This window comes from Balaenoptera ricei, chromosome 15, assembly GCF_028023285.1.
Source record: "Balaenoptera ricei isolate mBalRic1 chromosome 15, mBalRic1.hap2, whole genome shotgun sequence".
NCBI classification, from domain to species: Eukaryota; Metazoa; Chordata; class Mammalia; order Artiodactyla; family Balaenopteridae; genus Balaenoptera; species Balaenoptera ricei.
In genome coordinates, this window is record NC_082653.1 from 55,449,676 (window position 1) to 55,473,568 (window position 23,893).

General features: G+C 44.5%; 1 protein-coding gene across 14 annotated transcripts in view; it reads left to right on the forward strand.

The window, feature by feature from the left end:
- The window catches only part of RBFOX1 (RNA binding fox-1 homolog 1), a 2,209,300-nt gene that overhangs the window by 592,688 nt on the left and 1,592,719 nt on the right, over positions 1–23,893 (forward strand). For all 14 annotated transcript variants that reach the window (XR_009497779.1, XM_059898915.1, XM_059898899.1 and 11 more), the window contains one exon: positions 5,462–5,494. Coding sequence is in view for 11 of the 14 variants with exons in the window: in XM_059898899.1 (XP_059754882.1) it covers positions 5,462–5,494 (33 nt within the window). In the remaining 3 variants the exon portion in view is untranslated. The remainder of the gene's footprint in view (positions 1–5,461; positions 5,495–23,893) is intronic.

Here is a 23,893-nt window from a genome sequence, read left to right on the forward strand (position 1 = left end):
CATTCAGTGAGACTGGGATGGGTTAGAGTCTAGACAGGGAAAAGCACACAATCACTGAGTCCCTGGATTTGTGCGTGGGAGTACTGCAGAGCAAAGTCTCCAGTCATAGAGACCTGGGTTCTGTTTCTTGCTCTGCCACTTGCCAGAGAAGTAATTTAACCTCGTTGATCCTTATCTGGATCCATTTAAAATGAACTCTATCAGTCGAATGGGCTAATAAATTCTTTTGTGTTCTTAAGCTTTTTTGAGTGGTTTCTATCCCAGCAACCAAAAGGGACCTGTCTCCCACGACCACTGCAGAAGTGGTAGAGTGGTAGCCAACACATTCAGCACAGATGATTGAATAGCATGGAGCATCAGAACCCCGGATGGTGATGGGTGTCTCAGACACAGGTGCAGAGGAAGACCAGGTGGGTGTTCCTGAGCCATGATCACCCATCTATCCATTAACTCCGTTCTCATATCTATTAATGTGTGGGAAGTCCCAGGAAGAATCCATATCTCCATGGGAAAAATCCCTGCATGGTTTTTGAGGGCAGTTTTGGAGTATGACCTGGGTTCATACCCTGCCTCTGACAGCCCCAACTGTAGGAAAGGAACTTAGCATCCCAACCCCAGTTTCCCCGTCTGAAAAAATGGCATGAGAACCAGCTCCTAGGGTTGAGGAGAGGATTGAAAGGATCACGTACATCAAGTTCCTGGCACAAGCAAGGAGGAAACCCTTAATGTCGGCCTTTGCAATTTCAAACACAGGCAGAGAAAGTGAAGGAGAGGAAGGGAAATGATTAAAAGGATGGGAAATCGCTGGAACAAAGCTCTAAGGAGTGTCCTGCCGGGAGTTTCCTGCATCCCTTCTGTGCCCTGTGCTGGTCCACAGAATGGCCCACCTCAAACATGGCTCTAATCATATCAGCCCCCACGCTGGGAACCCTCTGATGGTGGCTGCGGCTGACAACATAAAAGCCAAACGCCTCAGTCTGGCACCCGCAGCCCTTAAAGAGCCCTCACTCCCTCCTCAGCTGGCCTCCACAGTTCTCTATCTGCTGAACATGCCACAGTGGATGACAGACAGGCCCTGAGGTCTGTGGTGCCGTGTTCCTGAATAACCCTGAGCTACCTGTGTTGGAAGTGAATCTAACATAATTATGACTATAAAATCGACACTGAATGCAGTATATAGAGGATTCTAGTAAATGTCAACATTTGCTTTTCATAGATTTATCTAATACATAGAATTTTAAATCAAATGAACTGTGGTTTATCTCCAATTGGCCACAAGCCCCACCGCTCCCTATTGCATCACCATATGACCCACCTTCTACTCTGTCATCAGATATATGAATGGGTGAGAGAGCTGTTTTTAGTCCTCTCTTCAGTGAGACAAGCCAGCATTTCTATAAAGTCTCTTATTAACCTTGAGGAACTGTAAAGCTTTAGTTTTATCATATTTTAACTTTATGTTTAACTAGACAAATAATACATGGATGCATTCTCAATGAAAAAATTTCAAACAATTCAGAAAAAGAGAATGTTCCCCATGACTTTCCTCAAACCATCAGGTCCCAGTCACGTTCCAAATTCCTCCTCAGAGGTAAAACTTTTGTTGGTTCGATTTGTATCCTCCCAGAGGGTAAAAAAAAATTTTTTTTTAAATTTTTGGCTGCGTTGGGTCTTCGTTGCTGCACATGGGCTTTCTCTAGTTGTGGTGAGCAGGGTTTACTCTTCGTTGTGGTGCGTGGCTTCTCATGGCGGTGGCTTCTCTTATTGTGGGCCACGGGCTATAGGCACGTGGGCTTCAGTAGTTGTGGCATGTGGGCTTAGTAGTTGTGGCTCATGGGCTCTAAAGCACAGGCTCAGTAGTTGTGGCACGCGGGCTTAGTTGCTCCACGGCATGTGGGATCTTCCTGGACCAGGGATTGAACCGATGTCCCATGCATTGGCAAGTGGATTCTTAACCACTGCACCACCAGGAAAGTCCTCCTCCCAGACATTTTTCAGACATACATCTGTGTGTGTGTGGTGGGCGAGTAAGTGTGGAAGGAGAAATGTTACCAATACAAATTTGGGTCCGCTTGCCCACGTGCAGTCAGGCCAATCTACTGACACCAGGTTGTGGTGAAGGAAAGTGCAGTGGTTATTGCAGGCGCCAAGCAAGGAGTCCAGCTAGTTCTCAAAAGACCCAAACTCCCTGTTGGGTTCCAGGGAGACATTTTTAAAGGCCAGGTGATGAAGGGGAGTCACAGGGTATGTGATCAACTCCTGCACAATTCTCTGATTGGTTGATGATGAAGTAACAGTGTGGTGTCATACGGGTTAACATTATCAATCCTCAGGCTCCAGTAGGTCTGGAGACTACGTGCTCACCGTCATTAACTAGTTAACTTCTTCTATTTGGTGGGGGTTTTAGCATCTGTAAAACAACTCAGGAATGGGCATCAGATACTGTTATCTAGGTACTTCAGAGAGGGGCTAAAGTCCTGCCCGGTTACAGGAATATATAATATAATATATATATATATATATATATATATATATATATATATATATATATATATATATATATATATAAAAATAATACTTCAGTTATTTTTTTAGAATATTGGTATCATCATATGTGTGCTGTTCTCCATCTTTTCTTGTCCATTAACAGTATGTAGGGACTTCCTTAGCGGCACAGTGGTTAAGAATCCGCCTGCCAATGCAGGGGATACAGGTTCAAACCCTGCTCTGGAGGATCCCACATGCCACAGAGCAACTAAGCCTGTGCGCCACAACTACTGAGCTTGTGAGCCGCAACTACTGAAGCCCGTGCGCCTAGAGCCTGTGCTCCACAACAAAGGGAAGCCACCACAATGAGAAGCCTGTGCACTGCAACGAAGAGTAGCCCCTGCTCTCCGCAACTAGAGAAAGCCCGCGCGCAGCAACAAAGACCCAATGCTGCCATAAATAAATAAGTAAATAAATGTCATGCTTTAAAAAAAACAACAACAGTATGTACTGTTGAGTTTTTCATGTCAAAACGTTAGGATTCACCCCATTTATTCTAGCAGCAGCATAATATTATATAATATAGCTGGATTATAGTTGATTTGGCTTAGAGGATGGTAAACTGGCAGCCTAGCAGCCACATCCAGACTACATGTGTGTTATGTTTGGCTGGAACCATATTTTGCCTTTACAAATTGAATGCAAATGGCTTTAAAGTAGGCATCTCACATTTCCCCACAGACCTCACCATTCCCTATTGTCTGGCAGGTAGTTCACTTTATATACTTTTATTACTTGCTTGGCCCCTGGAGGCATTGGAGTGTTCAAACCCTGTATTTTAGCCATTCTTTTACCTGTGGACACTTAAATGTTTTAGAAATGTCTTGTTATCCTGAACAATGCTTCAGTAATCAGCCATGTCTATGCCTCTTTATGTTGGTGTGTGTTTACCTAAGGTAGATGCAAGAAGTGGGCTTGCCTAATAGGGAGGAATGAAAGGGGCCGTGTGACCCAAAATTCACAAGTTGGGAGACACAGACGAAGATTCTGAAGTGGAGGAAATTAGAGAGGGCAGCTGAGAATGGTGTCACCCATGTGCTGCTGGAGACCTGTAGCTGTTGAATAGCATGCTTCTCCCTCACAAATTCCTACTGGTTTACAGCAGGGAAATGTTGGTGTATACAAACACACATACACACACACACACACACACACACACACACGAGGTTATGTAGCAAGGGATCTTCTGCACTTGTGCTTTATGGATGTGGCCACTTGCTTTGGAATCAGCTGCTCTCCCAGCCCCAGCTCTGAAAGGACAGAGGGAAGGGAGGGGGAGGGGAGGACCTGGGCTCTGACATTCATCACACCTTGGAAGTTTCTCCAGGGCTGGCCCTGGGATATGCCTTGCTAAGCCACAGGCCACAGCTAATACATCCTCTTGGCTGAGGTCAGTCTGAAGCCTCCCGTTTAGGAGGCTAATGACGCGTGAAAGCTGCCCAGTGGGCTGCAGGCATTGCCTGAGCTACTTCTGGGGCTGATGGCTTCAGTGAGGGCTGGTCTGATACCTTGGGGGTGAGCATGGGGGAGGGAGTGCTGGGAGCTGGGCCAGTGTGAGCTACAGGGGCTGTTCATCTAACTCAGGAACCCATGCATTCTTAAGCCCTTAGTTGGATTCACAGCTGTGAGCTGGTATCTGCTTGTCTTAGTAAGCTTGGTTACCATAACAAAACACTATAGACTGGGTGGATTAAACAACAGGAGTTTGTTTCTCACAGTCTGGAGGCTGGAAGTCCACCGTCAAGGAGCCAGCAGGGTTGGTGCCTGGTGAGAGCCTTCTCCTTGGGTTTCCGGTGGCTGTCTTCTTACTGTGTCCTCATATGGCCTTTCCTTCATGCAAGCAGGTGGAGAGAGAGAGACAAGAAGCAAACTTGTTGGTGTCTCATAAGGGCATTAATACTGTCCAGGGGGCCCTACTCTCATGACCTTATCTAAACCTAATTACCTCCCAAAGGCCCACCTCCAAATACCATCACATTGGAGGTTAGAGCTTCATGAATTTGCGGTGGGGGTGGACACAGTTCAGTTCAGAGCCAGCTGGTAGGAAAATATGGCTGAGGATGGCTGGTCAACCTCAGGTATAAGTAGAAAGTTGCAGGGCGGAGAGTTCCTGGAGTTATCAGGGAAAAAAAACACCTTATCTGCCCCTAGATAGGAGATCTCTTCTAGGCATATACGAACATCGTGGGTGGAATCTTTATTCCTTTATTCCAAAATCAAATCCTTTAATACAGAATGGGCTGTGTGTGGGTAGGAGCCTGAAAGTCTATATGACTTTATCTTGTGTTTAAATCTAACTTACTCTACTGAATAAATTTCTGAGCTCGAAAAAATTACTTAACTACTCTTCCAAGCCCAATATTCTCATCTATGAAATGGGTTAATGAAAGTCGTTCTGGGGATGACATAAAGGGCTTGGCAGAATGCCTGGCACCACTCTTTAGTTCACAGTATTTTGAGGCATTTTGGAAACTGAAGGCTGTAGTTGCTGTAGTTTGAAGTTTTACCTTCTCAGAACACTGACGCGGAACTTTAAGGGGAAAAAAAAAACCCTCAATGTCTTCAATGGCTTTGCTTTTTCGGTGTTCATTTAATCATTAACAGTGCATGGGCATTGCACACAGCCCTCCCCCTTTTTTTTTCCTGGCAAGATTGTTATAATGGGTTGAAAATATTAATTATCCTCTTCACCTTATACACAGGACTGGAAAAACAAATCTCGCTCCTGTGCTTGCTAGAAGAAAGAGTGCCTCTGTGTGTGTGTGTGTGTGTGTGTGTGTGTGTGTGTGTCTCGCGCCCATTGTCCCCTCGGGTCGTAACAAATTATTGATGCCAATTCCTTTAAAAAGACAATTAATCCAAATACCTTCTTGTTGAATCAATACTAATGTCTTTTTTTTTCTTTAACTTGCAGGTTTCGGCGGGCCTGGCTGCCAGCACAGTTGAGGTAGGAAACGTGGTTTTGCTGTCCCTTTGGAGGACATTTTGAAACGGTTTTCTTTTGTGATGAAATGAAGAGGGTATTCTGGTCGCAGCTGTGCTCTGCACAACCTCCTGGTGGTTTGTCTGGTGTGTTGTCAGCTGTGTGCTTTCCACGGCGCTAGGTTTGGGGCTGACCGGGTCACCCCTGGTACTCTTTATGCAGTGTGTACTGAGTGGCCTGGTAAAGACGGCTGATGGTTTCACATTTGGATCTGCTCTTGCTTCTGTCTTGGTGACTCCAGAGTCTGTATATACACATTATGATTCTAGCTCCATTCAGAACAGCCCTTGCTTTGGCAGTGAGACCTCCATCTGTCTCTCTGGTGGTTTCCATTCCCTCCCTCTTTTTCCTCTCCCTGTTCATCCTCTGGGGCATTAAGGGAGCTGTGGCTGATGCTGACAACAGGTAAAGAATTTAAAAAGATGTTGGTCAGAGGTCACCAGCAAGGTGACCATCCGTGGGGAATTGTGCGTGGCATCACTTAATGGGCACTCCAAAATATATCCAGGGCCATGGAGCCGTTGTTCTCCTCCTTCTGAGTTACTAGATGTGTAGAGCAAAGAGCATCTACCTGGGCCTCAGCAACCCTGGGTTCTGTGTGACATCGTGCATCACTGTAACTGCTGAGACTCACTTTTCTCATGCACTCAGTGAGGATAATTCAGCTCCTTTTGGCCCATCGCATGGTTGTTGGAGGGTCATATGGAGTAAGGAGTGCAGAGGCGGAGTCTGACAGCGTTCTACAGAATGTAAGGGGAGATCATTGCAAGAGTGGAAACTCCAGTTCAAGTGTCTACAGTCTTGTATAGAATAACTTGGTGTGCAAAAGTTTTCTAGGAACTGTGGTTCGTTAATGGTGTAAATGTTATTTTAGATGCCTAGGGAGGTAGATCAGTGGGAGGGGAGGAGGGTCAGGAAGCAGAAAGATGGGATGAGGTCAGGAGGCACTAGTGTCACCTGCTTCCCAATGATCTTGTGACCAGTTACTTAAGCCAGTCATGTATCTACTCAAAGCTCCTTTCTTCATCTTCAGAGTGAGAACAGCAATACACATCACACGAGGTTGTTGAGAGCATTAAAAGGGCAACGTCCGTGTTTACTTTTTTGATTTACTCCACACAGGGGACCAGTTTCCATGTATCCAGTACCTAATATATACCATTCACTATGTAAAGATTTCACATACATCATCTTATGAAATCTTCACAAAAATCTTGGGATGTATGAGCTATTATAATCCCCATTTCACAGAAGAATAAACAGAGGCTTGGAAAGACTCAGTGACTTTCCTAGAACCATTCAGCTAATGAGTGATAGAGCTGGGATTTGTAATCATGTCTGGCAGGGCTGGCTATTAACTGCCATGCCATGTGTCTTAGCTCAGGCCGCTGTTACAAGGTAGCATGGACTGGGTGACTTAAACAACAGAAATTTATTACTCACAACCGTCACGGCTGTGACGGTTGGGAAGTCCAAGATCAGGGTACCAGCAGATCTGGTGTCTGGTGAGGACTCTCTTCCTGGTTTGCAGATAGCCATTCTTCTCATTGTATCCTCACGTGGCAGAAAAGCAGAGAGAGGAAGCAAGCTCTCGTGTCTCTTCTTATAAGGGCACTAATCCCATTCCTGAGGGCTAATCACCTCCAAAGGCCCCGCCTCCTACTACCATCACGTTGGGGGATAGAATTTCAATATATGACTATATTCAGTATATGAATAACAGCATGTAAACCACCCAGATCACGGCTTGGTGCATAGTGAGTGTTGATAAATGTTAGCTCTGCCACTCCTTAAGGGCTGATTCTGCTTTCTAGATCATACCTGAATATGTCTCAGTGCACTGGGGTCAGCACCACAGAGAGATGTCTATTTCCTGTGATTTTCCATCTTCCTTTCTCTAGCACAGTCTCACATTTGTGCCACATTTGGCAGTTTAAAACACACAATCAACAATAAAACACCTTTACATATGTTGCCCCTTTTCAGTTTCACAGAAATCACACATGGCAGGATATTTGTTATCACCATTTTCAGATTTAAAAATGGAGTTTTGGAGAATTGCAGTACTTTAAACATTGGTGAAATAATGTTTAATGATCTAGCAATTCCACTCCTGCTTGTGTGCCCAAGAGAAATGAGTGCTTATGTCCACCAAAAGATGTATACAATAATTTTCATAGAAGCTTTATTTCTCATAGGCAAAAGATGGAAACAAACTAAGTGTCCATTAACAGGATAATCAATAAACAAATTGTGGTATATTCATGCAATGGAATACAAGATAGTAATCAAAAAGAATCATCAATGGATATATGAAATAGCCTTCATGAATTTCAGAGATATAATGTGGAGTTAAAAAAATACACCCTGTATGATTTCATTTACATATAAATCAGCACCCACTTCTGGTGATAAAAGTAACAGTCGTGGTTACCTTTCGGTAGGGGGACAAAAGAGCCAGTTGGGAGATGGGAATATTCAATGCCTTCATCTAGATATGGTTACATAGGTTACCATCACATGTAAAATTTATGGAGCTCTACACCTAAGATGTGTGTACTTTATAGTATATAATTTGTATGCCAAGAAAAAAAGTGAATCTACTTGGTTAAAAAAGAGCAGCAGCAAAAATGAAAAAGAAAACAACATAAAAAGTATAAACCAGGATAATGAAAAAAAGGGGAAGGAGGAAGTGTAGAACTCTCAGCACATAGACAGAACTGTAGATCAAAAATAGCCTAAACTCACCCATTCATCACACATTTATTCATTCATTCATTTTTACTCCCGACTCCTATTTCCCAGATGGAACAGGTTTTTTAAAAAACACACAACTTTTCCTTTCTCCTGACCATGGTTTCTAAGGCTGAATTGTAACTGCTGCAGCCAGATCATATGTTTTGCACTACTGCAGGGAGATAACCTTTTATTAATTGAATTTCTAATGGCAATTCATCAAAGCAAGCGATCGCGGTTATTTAGTGCATGATCCATATTCACGGCATGTTCTGTTAGGTAAATAATAGTGGCTCTGGGAACGTGCTTCTGTGAGGTCCTTTTCCTTCTCAGATGACTTTCTTTTTTCCCCTAAGTACAGACAAACAGTTGTAATTTAAGCAGGACAAACCCCACCTGTCGAGGAGATGTTGGTTAAAGGGAGACAAGAAGAATTAAAAACTCACAGAATCAGTGAGAGTGAATGGCTTTGCCAGTTCCCTTTCTCTCTGCAGATTGACAGTGAATATGTGAATAACGTTTGCTAAATCTGGACTTTGAAAACATGACAGTAAGCTGTTTGTGCCAATAATTTTTCATGGCATATGCCACCCCTCCCTGTACCACACACAGTTTTAATAAGATGGCACATGGACTATTGAGAAATGTTAAAACCCTGCAGAGGAAAGAGCTTTATCTTCTGACCAAATTCTGCCCAGCAATGTTTATGACAGCTGAAGAATTTATCTTAAATTCCCTCTGCTAGCCGCAAAGCACATGGCCCTTTGTCCCCGAGCAGCCTGTAAGAACCAAACTAAGATGTCACATACATAATATAACAGATAAATGGCCCAATTTCCATGTCCACATGATGAATGGAATGCAAGTTCAGCACACACATATTTGCACATTAATTGGCCCTGCATGGTTCCATTTTGTTCCTGAGTTGCTACTGTATGTCTCCTGGACTCTTTCCCCTTCAGAATCATTAAGCCTGTTTTATCGCACAAATGCATACACATCTCCCCCCTGTTTACCGTCACGCAGCTTGCCCTGCTGAGAGAGAACCAAGTAACCTGGGCGCAGCCATTGGATTGCAAATGCCTACGTCTGAGTTCTCTCCACCTCCAGCTGCAGGGTAACACTGAGATCTGAGACCCAGCCCCACAGTGGCTATGCTGACAGCCAAACAAAGGAGGCTGCAGGAGAGGATGCTTAAAAAAAAAATCATTTCTTTTCAGTTACCAGTCGGTTCCTTGCCTCACCTTAAATGATTTCCTGTTGATAGTTTAATGGCAATATAAACCCAGTGGAGGGCCTCAATTTTGATAAATTGGCCTGTTCCTATTTCATGGCAAAGCAATCGAACTGAGATTGATTAATATTACAGTTTTGCTATCCCAAATGATTGCAGTGGGAAACAGTGCTGGTAGCTAAACCCAGTGGCCTTCGGGAGACATACGTGGAATCTTGCTTCCACCAATCTCTGTTCCCATCCAGAGATTTTTATCCCGGGCCAAGGAATCATATATTTTTCCTGTCTCAAACCTGAGTCTCAGAAAAGCAGATCCAAGAGCTACAGAGCCTTTTAGAATACTCTGGCCCATTTGGAGAGAAACCAGCACTTTTGAGAAGGGACTGAATTTCTTTTGCTGTGAACAAAAGACCAGTCCTGGCCATTTCAAGTCACTTCAGAAGCCAGAACATTTTACAAGGGACAGTTGAGTTATTGCACCAAGAGCATTACAGTGGAAAAAGCATGAGCTTTGGAGTCTTAGAGATGAGATATGAATCATGGGTCCACAATTTATAAGTTATGTGCCTGCGGGCAAGTCGCTTAAATGCTAAACAGGTCTCTTATCAGTAAAATGGCAATAATGAACACCACCCCAAAGGATTGATTTGAATTTTAAAATTTGATAATCTGTGTGCAATGCCTAAGACAGTACCTGGCACACAGCAGATGACCCACAGTTGTTATTTCGCTTCCTCACACGATCCCCGTACTTTATTTCTTGTGTAAAAGTAAGACGATAAATACATAACTAAAAGTTTATTTTGAGACCTGTCGCTTATGAAAACTTGCTGTAATGATTTTGCATCATGGCTGATGGAGAACCTAAGCAGGCAGACGTTTACTTACATGGCTTAATTCATGTTGGAGTCCATGGCCCTCTTTTCTCCATCAAGGGCAAGATCCATCTGAAGATCAGCAATACTTTCCAAAGAGTATGCTTGCCCTTGTCTAATTTGTCCAGTCACACTTTGATAGTCTTCCCTGTCCTTGAAGCCAGCTCAAAAGAATGTTTAAAGAACCTGCAAAAAGTAATCAGGTCTTAATTCAAGGTCCCAGGATTCTCAGTTGGAGATATGGTTGGCCTTTTTAAAATTTGATGGGCATTTAAGTGATAGCTATTCTATACTAGGCAAAGCAGTAGGCACTGGGATACATATATGACTTGGACATATAATCTTACCCTCAAAGAATATACGATCCAATACGCTGTGGGGGGATATATCATAAATGATATAAGGTCATTTGTTTCGTGATGGCCAGAATTCTCATGAGAGCAAAGCCCTCTCTATCAACCCTGCTCCATATTCCTTAAGTTTGGGGTCTGGGTTCAGACATAAGTAAGCCTAGATGGGAATGGGATATGTATGGAGGCTTCCCAGTGGATATTACCTCCAGTAAAATGTAGACTGGAGCCTTGAAGTCAAGAAAAGTAGAGAACACGAGAAAAGGCACAGATGGGAAAGAGCTTGCACGTTCAGGGAATAAGCGTGAAAGGGGTGTGGGACCTGTGAAAGAGAGTGGAAGTGATCGGAGCGAACGCAGAGAAACCAAGACCAAGATCCTCCTGGAAACAGAAGGGGAAGAGGGTTACAAGAAAGGAACAGGGCACTGAATGATTCACTGGGGTCGCGGGGAGTGAGCACCGGGTTGATGGCACTGGGTTTGGCAGGTATACAATCATTAACGTCCTCAACGAGAGCCTTCCCAACATAGGTGGCGGGAGCGGAAGTTAGATGTGGATGGCTTAGGGAGTAGATGGAAAGAGAAGACACATAAGTACAATACAGACCAGCCTTTCAAGGGGCAAGTGCTTGAGCCAAGGCAATGATGCTCCCTGGCTTGAAGGAATTTTGAAGGTGACAGGGGCTTGGGTATGTCACAGGCTTGCAGAATGGGCCTCAGAAGATACAAGGATGTGAATCAGAGCACAGATGGGGTTTACCTGCTGAAAGGTGAGCAGTATCTCTGAGGGTACACTTGCCTTGCTCACCGTTGTGTCACCAGGGCTCAACACCGTGCCAGAGAGCTATGGCATTAATTGGACTGAGAAAGGACATTTTTCATGTGACATTGAGAAAGAAAGGATGGAGAGTAAGTGTGGGTGAATTTGAAGAAGGGAGAGACTGAAAGAGGTTATGCCTGGCAGCCTTCATATACCCTGTGAATAGCAGAGGGAACTGCATGTGCTGAGAATAAGGGGGGCAGAGGTAGAATTGGGTGTTAAAGAGGAAAAATAAGCAGGAAGAGGGAATGCTGATGGGAGGCACTGGTGAGAGGCTGACTGACCAGTGAGATCTGTCCAGCAGCACCAGGGGAGGGCGCTGAGCCTGACAGCAGCAGCCGTGAACACATGGCGTCAGTCACCACGTGTGTACTGTGTGTGCCAAGCACTATGTTAGCTTCACAACAATCTTTAAAATGAGTGTCATCATCCCTATTTCATAGAGGAGGTGACCGAGACTCTAAGAGGTGATGTAGGTTAACCAAACTTACTTAAGAATTAAATAGCAGGACCAGTGTTTGAATCGGTGTCTGACTGCAGCCCTGGGGCATGTTCCACCATGAACACAACTGTCGTTGGTACAGGTTGTGGAGTCTGTTGCCTAGGTTCAAACCCCAGCTCCAGCATTTCCCATCTCCAGTCCCTGCTAGAGGTGAAACTCAGGCAAATTTCTTACCTTTGCGTGTCTGGTCTGTCTCCTCCATAGAATGAAGATAATTAAAGAATGAAACTTACAGCTTTTTAGTGAAGGTGAAAAGGCATGATAGAAGGTATGGGAAGTAATTAACATATTACCTGGTACATAAATAGCCCTTCACATATGCTAGTCATTGTAGTTATTTTTATTAGTGTTGTTGGAAGCTCATTCTGTGCTACAATAATAGGAAAGAGCAGAGGTGCCAACTAGGACCAATTCATATCCTCTAAACCAAATGGATGCATCTGTTCTTGAGTCTTCCAGAAGCACCTTACTCCATGGAAATTAATTAAGGGTCCCTGGAGAAGGTGGGCCGTCAAAACAAAATTCTCTTTCTACTGCCTATATCAGAAAAAAAAAATTGGTTTCTGTTACTGCGAGGTTTTGAGGATGTTAGAAGAATCTCACCACTTGTACATTGCAATGGGGTTAATGAAAAAGAGTAGCCAAAGGAAAAAAAAGTCCACTAGCTTTTAATTAGCATCTGACTATATGCCAGGCACTCTACAAGTCATTTCATATACCTTATCTCATTTAATTTCACCCTTGCAAGAGCCTATGAAGTGAGTACTATTTTTTTTCCTATTTTACAGATGAGCAAATTGAGGATCAAGGTGGCTAATTAAATGAGTCAGGGAGGTTATAGGAAGGGGATCAGGAATCTCATCCGTGACTCTCAGACCCCAAAGTCAGTTAAGGTGATGAGCTGAAACCAGAAGTCCCCTCTCACCTCAGAGGCAAAGGCTGGACCTTCCAACCGTCACAAGAAAAACCTAGTCTCTCCTCTTCTCCATCCTCTCTTCTGCCAGCCTTCCCCTGCCACAGCTCAACCAACCTTGTCGACTCTCTGTTTTAAGATTTTGTGAGTGCTCTGTGATCACAGAACCCATTCCCACACCATAAATTATTTCCTACAGTTTTGACACCATTTATTTCCATAGCATTATACATTCCAACCTTCTGACTATTTAAGATCAAAAGATGTGCTCCGGGCTCACATTTCACTCTAGCTCTCAGACTCGATGCACCAAATTAGACTGAACAGAGGAGGCTCCAGCCTGTCAGTGCCTGTAACGTTGCATAATTCCAAGGGTTTAGCATGTTTTTGTCAATGGCAAAGGAGAAACGGACTGATCCACAGTGATAGGGCTTCCGTGGAGGAGATGGGAGAAGGGTTAAAGATGTGACAGTTGAGGGGGAGTGTTGGGATGCTCAGAATCGGCCTACGTGGTGGGAGTGCGACTGGTTGATTGTGGAAACCAAAGCCAAAGGCAAAGGTTTATAAAGGATCAGATGAAAAGGAGAAGCTCCAAATAGGGAACTGTGGGCCCCCCTGAGAGAATCATGGAACTACTGGGTCTAGTGAAGAGGAAGGAAGAGGGATTGTGGCTGGAATCCAGGCTGGGCTCAGCGGTGCTGGAAGTGCAGGGACTACATATGTATTAGCAGATGGACCTCTCTGGAGCAGCACACACTGATGCAACAAGCTGAAAGAGCATCTACTGTTCAACCGCTACTTTCTTAGACCCTGGTCACGTAAAATGAGTAAGACCCATCTCCTGCTCTCATGGAGCCTGTGATCTAGTAGAATACACAGATGGGTGAACAGATGCTTTTAGCCAAGTTCTAAAACAGAGATGGGTTCAAGGGAGAGAGTGAACACCTAGACAGAGTGACAAGTCTCCAGGAAGACTCGGGAGAATTTCAGATGATGCATCTTCCTCTCCCACATCCCCGTGCCCTAACTCTAAGGTCAGTAAGAGGCATCGGGTGCCGTGTACCTGGGTACCACGCTGCATGGCATATTTTAATAATCTGGACCAAGTTTGGCAAACAGCAAAGACTGCTTTGGGTTGACTGTGTTTATGGGTGAGGGATGGAAGAGGAGAGGAGAATTGGGAAATCTGTCCGACGTGTGGATCGGCACCTGACGGTAGGGACAGCAGCAAAGGAGACTCTTCATGATGGCCGTGGTGGTGGCAGTGACAGTAGCCAACATTTATTGAATGTCCACTGTCTACCAGGTACAGTGCCGAGCATTTTACATAGATTACCTCATTTATTCTTTCCAACAGACTTGGGCAGATGAGTATCCACATAACCTTCATTTAATGAGTGAGAAAACCAAGGCTCAGAAGAGTTGATGGGATCCATTCACGGCTGTACGGCTAACAGGCAGAGTTAGTGTTTGATTCTAGGCAATTTGCCTTCTGAACCACCAGCCCAGCTAAGATGGGGGAAGCAGGCTTGAAAACCCCCTTGGGTTAAAGTCTGATTGCTCAGCACAAACGTCTCATGACAAATGATGCTAGCACACTTTGGAGAAACTTTGTGACTGTGCCTGATTCTCGGCACTAATGTAGCTTGACTAGAGACTGACATTCCACTTATCTCACCAGAATGACAATTAGGAGGAGAAAAAAAAGAGTTATTGCTATTCTGGCTTCCTCTATTGAGCTATGAATAAATGATGATAGCTGTGAAATAGTGTGGTGTTTAGATCATTTCTGGTAAATTTAAAAAATAAAAATTGAATAAAGTGGTAATCCATGTAGCCATTGAAACAAGAGGAGTGGAACAAAATTAGTAAACTCTTTTAGTGTCTTCCTGGCCGTGTCATTCTAATGTAATTAGTTTGCAAAAATATTAATTAATACTCAAACAGCTGACGCGTTTTACATGTTGATTTGAAATGTGTTAATTACGCTTTACACTTTGCCCCTGTACTGTCCTCAGCAGTGCCACAGACGGGAATTCTAGTCCTACACCCACTCCTCCTCACACACTGGCAGCCGCGTGGATATTGAGAGCTCTTTGCAATGCTCAGAGCTCCTTGCACCTTTGGAGAGAAGGAGAGAGAATGGTGTATAGAAATAGCAGCTTAGTGGTTTCAGCTAATGTGGGCACTGTCTGCAAACATGGTATCTCGAGAGGCTTCCTGAGTTGCAATGAGTAAATGGTATGCTGGGTCAGCAGGGTTTTCAGATGGTACATAGACACTAGAGCGAGTGACCTCTGAGCATCTCTCCTTGGACTACATTCAGTTTTTGGACTAGATTCTGCCCAGACCTTGCAAATGGATTGTCTACTCATGTCTTAGCAGAAGGTGCTGAATTCTAGGTGTGTCTCATGTAGACCTAGCCATTGTCATCATGAGATGTTGCAGATGTCATCTGCTTCTTCATGGTTTTCTTAGTTAATATATTAGTCAGGAGACGTTAGGCTATGCTGAAGTAACAGGTTAACCAGAAATCTCAATGGCTTTCCCAACAGAGGCTTATTTCTTGCTCATGGGGACCAGTCCAGTGAGCATAGGGTGACTCTCCAGGGTAGCTCTCTCCTAGTGATCAAGAGATACAGGCTGCTCTGTCCTGTGGCTCCACTGTGTCAACACACACCTCCGCCATCCATGTGGCAGGAGAGGAAAGAGAATGGGGAATCTCTCTTGTAGTTTTCATTGTCTCAGCGCAGAAATGACACCCATCACTTTACCCATAGTCTGCCAGCTAAAACTTGTCCCGTCGCGCCCACTGCAAGGGGTCTGGGAAATGTGAGGCACGCATGGATATTCCATGAGAATTAAATACCTGCCACAATGTGATCATGATGACAGTAATCATCTCTACTGTCATCCCAACCACTGTGCTTCACCAAGCCCTACACTGGTTACATGCCAGGTGCTCTGTTTTGCACTCGGCACAGTTTTCCTTATTTCACTGTCATTCTCTCCATCATAAAGACGAGGAAACAGAGGCTCAGAGGGGTGAGACTGTTTGTCCAAAGCCACAGAGTTAGCAAGGGGTCTGGCCAGGATCCAGCTCGCAGTATGACAGCAGTGCCTCCAGTGGTTCCCGCCTCCCACAGTTCTCGGCAACCTTCATTCTGCAGCACCTAGGAGGGGGACCTGGGAGCAACAGTCAGAACAGCCACGAGGGATCAGGAGAAGGATCTGTTAAACTTCCAAAGGACGATACGGTTAGCGTCCCAAGTTTGTACAGAAACTATCCTTTCGGCCAGTAGCCTCACATTCGGCACCACATTTGACTCTTACAATCCTCCTCCAGAGGATTTGGGGAAAATGTGATTAGCTCCTCATTATAGATGCAGTAGTGGAGGGACCAGGAGGACACCTGCCAGAAGACACCTGGGTGATCACCAGCAGGTGTCTGGAGTCCCGACCTAGCCTCTTTGAGTGTATAGGACTGAGGGTCCTTGAGACCCTAGACCAAGGAGCTGTTACATTTTCTGCTCCATGAGCCCCTTTGGCATCTGAGGAGAACTATGGGCCTTTATGAAGAATAAAGTCTTAAAATACATAATTTGAAATACTTAAGATCACTAAGGAAACCATGTATATTGAAATGCATTTACTAAAATAATAAATGTAATGCAGTAAAACTGTTGCTTGCTTTATTAATACATTAAATAATAAGCAAGTCTAGTAATTACTGTAATTTGGAAATAGTGACAAGCGTCATGATATTTTGAGATATCTGTGACAATTGTAATGTGACTAAAAAATTCTGTGGTCTCTGTTGGTGACAAAGTCACAGGTAGTGGTAATTCCACAGTGATTTGCTGCTTACATTTATAATTAAAGGGAATGCTAGATTACAGTTAGAGGCTACTGGAAATAAAGTTGTTCTTTTTTCCTATCCAAGTCCATGGACCCACTGAGTCCTACCTAGGGGCACTTTATGGGTCTAAGGTCCTGCGTTAAGAACTCTGTCTGTCCTTGCTTCTGGATTGCCTCCTGATTCTGGTTGGTCAAAGTCCAGAACTGGGTGGTGCCAAGATCATATTATGGAAAAGGTGAAGTTTGGTGTTGGTGCGTTTACCCACTTGTCTCTACAGCCTTTGTCACGTCATCCATGCCCAGTGCCTGGTCCTGACCCTCAGAGCCTTCTTTTCCACCAGAGCACATGTGGCATTGAATAGGAGGTTATTAGAGGCTTATGGTTTTTCAATACTAGGTACCACGGTAAGGCTTTATACCCATTATTTCACTTAATTCTGGTAGATTCTATTGTTGCACATATTTTACAGAATGTAATGATGATAGTTAACATTTGTGAATAGTACTATGCACCAGACACCCTTCTAAGCACAGTAATTATTATCATAGCAGTAGTAATAGTAGCAGCTAGGACTTACATAGTACTCACTAGATGCCAGGTTTATTATGTTCTAAGCATTTTATATCTTTATTTTTAATTATGTCCACCACATTAGTACCAGTGAGTATTAGTTATTCCCATTTTCAAGAATGGGAAATAGATGAAGAGAGTTTTAAAAACTTGCCCCAAGTCTCATAACTATGAAACAAAGCCTTGAACTTTGATTTCACAGTCCATGAGGTCAACCGCTAAGTTCTGCTGTCTTGTTTTTACTTCATTAAATGTTTCTGAAAACAAGTCCAATGGTGGATCCTATGTTTGCCCCCATTTTAGAGATCAGGAAGTTGAGGAACAGAGAGGTTAAGAAAGTTGCCTTAGAGTCAGCTTCGTTCAGCTCGAAGATGGAACAAGAAAGAGTACAGGTGACTGTCCAGGGAACTTGTTAAAGGCCATGCTTGGAAAAGTCATACATCACTTCTGCCACCTCCCATTGGCCAGAACTTGGTCACATGGACCTACTGAACTGCAAGGGAGGCTGGGAAATGTGGTCTAATTGTGAACCCAAAGGGGAAAATGAATGGGTTTGGGTGAACTCAGAGCTGTCTCTAACACAAGTGCTAAGCAACGTTTGGAGAGCTCATGCCTCAGGGGAAAGTCTGTCCACGGCAGAGGCAGGATTAGGGTGAGGCCATCCTAGTCCCATGCCTGATCCACAGCCCCATGTGGTGCCTGGGCTCAAACTATAGGTGCTTTCTCAGCAGCACCAAGCCCAGTGTTATCCCCTAGGGTGACCCGTAGACCGAATTTGACACAAATATATTACTGCAAATTAGAGAATGTGAAAAATCTCATGCTGTGGGGATTTGGACTCTGGGTCTATTTTTAAAAGCCATGAAGAGTCTGCAAATGAAGTATTGTCAAATAGAAAACAGATTAAAACGTATAAAAGTTTATTACTACACATTCAAATGAATATTTCAAATGTAGTCTTATTTTTTTAAATGAAAATGGTTGTTGGCTTCCTCCCTTTAGTTTGGTTTGTATTTTTAATTTCAGTGAGTCAGCCCATGCCCTTAGGATCTTCTGCTCAAAGCCTCCACATGTGGCCAGTTTACTGTCACAGGATTAGGTCCCTAGGGTGGATGAGAGAGGTGGATACTCCAGTCCTGAGCCATTCAGTACCATGTGCACTGTTCCCCCTATTCTCAGGTATCATGGGTTATAAATCACAGCCTCACTTTAATAGTTCTGTTTTGGAGAGAGGAGGAGAGGATGGGGAACAGAAGCAACACGACATTGATCTAAAAACACATTCTGATTTCAGATGTTTACAACGTTAGGTCCATCTCACAGTTGGAAGAAATCTCCCCACACCCCAAAAGGGAAAGCAAGCCAGTAAACAATAATAAAAATACAACTCGGTCCCTGATGATTCTCTTCTGCAAATTCTCCAAGAAGAAAACTAGACTACTTGATAACGACCCATCTCTTAGTGTTCCCATCTCACCATGTAGGTAAATAGACTGACAGCCTCAAGAAATGTAATACCAGATGTGGATGAGAAACACCCGTGGGTCCCCACGTAGGACTCCAGGAATTGTTCCGAGTGAGGAATTTAACCACACGCATCTCTCTTCTTCTGGAATTAGAAGCGTGTTTGTTTGAAGCTGAGAGCATGCCAGGCAGCTCTGTCTGATAAGCATGGGAATTTTGGCCATCTACCCTTTGTTTCTTTCCTGTTCTGACTAGAAAACCAGTCATGTAAGGCAACCGGGTGAGAGAATCACTTTGATTAGTGACTTTCCTGTGGATATATTTCTTTTCTTTCATATTTCACGTACTGAATATTTTATGAAAATGTTTCCCTTTCCAAGTGAGCTAATGCTGTGGTTTAAATAATATGACTAGAAGGCAGAAACCCTATTTCTCAACACAAAATCTTACTGATGGGAAGAAAGAAGCACAAACATATAAAAGCCAGTGGCACAAGCACTTGAGCTCTGAGATCGGGTTACCTGGGTGTGATTTCCAGTTCTCCTGTGACTTGCTCTGTGACCTCTCAGCATTTCAGCTTCTCATCTGTGAGATGGGGACGGTCACTGTCACTACATAATACCATCAGGGTGAGGATTAAATGAGGTAAGACAAGTATAGCATGGGGTACAGCACCCGGCGCATAGCAAGTTGTCAGTAAGTAGTACCTCAGTTTTACATTTGAGCAGCATCCCAGACGACTCCAGAGATTCCCAATTGATAACTGTTACCTCTACCCGCTATGCCCCTACTCACTGTCCAGTGATAGATTTGAAAGCTTTCATTGTAACTCTGGGGGTGGACAAGATGGATGATTGAAAGATGATAGAGTATGTTTTTGAATCTGGCTTCCCAGACTCATTAGAGCTCCCCAGAGCTTTGCTTAGCACCTGTGGTAGAGACAACTGAGTTCACCAAAACCCGTTCCTTTATCTCCTTGGGTTCACAGCTAGACTACATTTCCCAGCATCCTTTATGTTTAATGGGACCATGTGACTGAGTTCTGGCCAATGGAAGGTGGGCAGAGTGATGTATGACTTTTCCAAGTGTAGCCCATGAAAGTTCCCATGGATTGGTCATGCTGCAGTCTCTCTTGTTGCATCTTTGAGCTGATAAAGCCGACTCTGAGGCAAGTTTCTTACCCTCTCTGTGTCTCAGTTGCCTGATCTGTAAATTTGAATCCTAATGGTCAGAGGAACAAACAGTTATCATGAAAGACCTTGACAGGTGATGGGTGAGGTCCAGAAGGTGCTTACAAGAGGCTCTGTGAGAGGACTTTGGTGCCTGGAAGGCAAAGTGTGGCATTGGCTTGGGGAGAAGTTCTTTCTCCCATTTCACCAGGCTCTGGTGCTTCTAGAGTCCTGTTAGAATCTCCTATAAATAGCTGGAGGTTCTGTTGGGGGAGCTAATTTCCCACTTGGGCCCAGCAGTGGGGGAAACTCGTGAGCCATTGCCTTGAGAGCCTGCATGTCAATGATGCTCTATTTTTTAAAGTCTGGGCACTGAGGCCAGATGTTCTTTGGATCCCTTGTGGATGAGCATTTTCCAAATGGAGAAGCCCCCAGATCTCTTCACCTTTCCCACTTCTCCTAGGGCAGGGGTGGCAGTCACAGTTTACCAGGCTGATGGAGTCTCCTGCCACGTTCCTCTCTGCCCCACTGGTGATTTGCCACCATAAAGAGATTTCATACATCATTAAGAGAGATGTCATATGCATACACATGATGCTGTGTTCTTACCCAGAATGTCACATTAGACTCCTGGAGGTATTTAAAAACAAATACTTCAAATACAACCACATTTTTTCCCCCTTAAATCATCCAATCTGTCATCTGATGCCCCAAAAGGAAGCTGCTAGTAAAATAGCAACTTACAAAGTTAAGAAAAGCATCACACAGAATGTTAGCTAAAAATGTGAACTTTTGCAACCTGCGCTCAAGGAATGGAGTCAGGGGTGCACAAATAGAGGTGTCTTGCTATTTCAGACACTCCTTTCCCTCCTCAACATAATGGGCAGAGTGATTGGGACGTAGCTAACGTTCCCCAAAGATCCTGGCTTGCTTTGAGCTCTCTGCTCTCTTCTCCCTTTCAGAATTTTCCCTGTGCTAATGTTTCTCGGAGAAATTTGCTTTGAAGCTAAAATAAAGAAATAAATTATACTTACTCATGGAGTTTGGAGGCAGGAAGTGATTTTCTTCCTTATTCACTCATTGACAGACATCTGCTTGGTACCAGGTGCCCAGATGGGTCCGGGGGCTTCTGCTCTGAACCCCGGTGGTTCTGGCTCTCAGGTCACTTGCTCGGGGTGGGTCTTTAATAATCATTGAGGACAGTGCTCTGCTGCATGTGTGAGCAGTGCCTGCTGGGGGTCCCCCAGCAGAGAGGGTGACCCTATGATTCTGCTCCAACAATTGGGAGGTGCAAACCGTTCTCTGACACCAGCTGGGTGTCCTACAATTCAACTGAATTCTGATGTTAACTACCTGGAGACAGCATCTGATCCCACAGGTGAAAGGTTCAGCCGTATAAGACTGCCCCTCCCCGCCCCAATTCAGATGCCAGTCCCAGGTACATGTCACCGCCCGTGCTTCTGTCTGACTGGCTATAGGTCAGAGGTTCCAGTGACCACACAGCCTCCCTTGGGTTCAGTTAATTTGGTGGAGTGGCTCACAGAACTTAGAAACATTTTACTTACTAGATTACCAGTTTATTATAAAAGGATACAACTCAGAACAGCCAGATGAAAGAGGTACACAGGGCAAGGTATGTGGGAAGGGGGTGCAGAGCTTCTGAGCCCCCTACAGGTACCACTCTCCCCAAATTTCATGTGTTCACCAACCTAGAAGCTCCCCAAACCCTGTCCTTTTGAGTTTTTCTGGAGGCTTCCTTAAATAGGCGTGATTGATTAGGTCATTGGCTATTGGTGATTGAACTCAATCTCTGGCCCCTCTCTCCTCCCAGGAGGCCTGGGTTAGGACCGAAAGTTCCAAGCCTCTAATCCCTTGGTTGGTTCCACTGGAAACCAGCCCCCATCCTTAGGTGACCTAGGGGATTTCCAAAAGCCGCTAATTAACATAACAATTAACATAACAAAAGGCATCTTGATTGCTCTCAACACAGGAAATTCCAAGAGTTTTAGGAGCTCAGTACCAGGAATGCAGATGAAAACGAAATACATATTTATTGTGAATCACAACATCACACTTCTGCCCAGCACCACCACCGGATGCAATCCTGGGTGGTGGTTCCGCACCCATAGTTCAGACCCAGAGGCCTGGGTTCATGCCCCTTCTCTTCTACTTACTAGCTGTGTTACCTTGATGAGGTAATTCTGCATCTCTCTGCATCTCTCTTTCCTCATGTATAAAACTGGGAGGAGGAATGTTTCTGAGAATTAAACAAAGTAATACACATAACGTGCTTAGCCCAGTGCCTGGCAGAGTAAGGCTTACAAAATATTGATTATAACCAGTCAGGAGAGGAGTCCTGAAACAGAGTCAGGAGTTATGTTCGGTTCACGTATGCTCCTGGAATTGTGGGGAGCTCCATTTTTCTGTAGTGCATCAGGTGCCCAGGGGTGTTTTAATTAACAACAACTAACATTTGGTCACCTGGTGCAAATAAAAACCACTCAGTTGTTAAGTGGAGAGATGCATTATTCAAACCATCCATCCATTCGTTCATTTGTATGACCAATCAGTCCCTTATTCCAGGGTTTCTCAACCTTGGCGCTATTCACTTTGCGGACCAGATAATTCTGTCCTGGGGCGTTCTGTGCCCTGCGGGGTGTTTACCAGCATCCCTGGCCTCCCCCCGCTAGATGCCAGTAGCACCCCCTTTCGTCTGGTTGTGACAACCAAAAATGTCTTCAGATACTGCTAAAAACTGGCCTTGGCCTCAAGGACAATTAGAGCCCTAAGAGGACTTTAGAGGAGGTCCTGTTCAGAGAGTCTTGCTTTTGTGGGAGTCCCCATAGCTGGCAGCACAGTCTCAATGCTGGTGCCTGGCCCCGCACACCACAGCAGCCCCAGTTAGTGCAACAACCCTAAACCGTGCCCTTCTTCAGATGCCCTGTAGGCCACAGTACTGGTGGCCTTGGGTGGATTTCCACCTTGTGTTCCTTTTCCCTGTTTTTTTGCAAAGTTGGAGGGACACGTGGCTAGTGACATGAGCTCCAATAAAATGATGGTTAAGATTTCTGGTGTTCTGAACAACAGAACACACACACACACACACACACACACACACTCTCTCTCTCTCTCTCTCTCTCTCTCTCTCTCTCTCTCTCTCTCCCCCCTCCCTCCCTCCCTCCCTCCTACTGGACCTGCGAGGTCTCCCAAGACTGGTCCCCTGTTCCCCTCAGCAGCCTCATCTCAGGCCACTCCACACTGCTCATCTCCCAGTTTCACTGGCCCTCTCAGACCCTCTGTGGTACCAAGTTCTTCCTGTCTCAGGGCCTCTGCCTGGAATGACCGCTAACTGGCCTTCCACTTGGTCAGCTTCTCCTCATCCTTTCCCAGGTGCCTTCCCTATCTCCACTCCAAAGTAAGTGCCTTCCATTATTTTACATATGATGCCTTTAAAAAAATGTGACTTCACAATTTATATCCATTTGACTCATTTATCTGCTCCAAGCTTGTTTTATTCCATCATAGCTGTTCCCTGAAAGTATAAGCCCCACGGTCAAGTTCATGTGTTCCTGCCTCCACCATTCAGCCCATTGTTGGTAAATACATATTTAATGCATATTTGTTGAATTAAACAAGGAATTAATAGAAAACAAAATGAATGAACGATTGCACCACGCACAACCTTGCCTAGAAACTGGGCATGGCGGAGAGTTCTAACTTCATGACTCTTCCAGGCTAAGGGGAGTGTCCTTTCATCTCCCCTTTGGGCCCTGAATGTCTCTTTGCTGGGAGTGTTAACTGAGGCTCTAGGTTGGTCAAGATTTCGCTGAATAATAAGCTGATCCTCACTCTTCAATAAAAAAATGCCACAA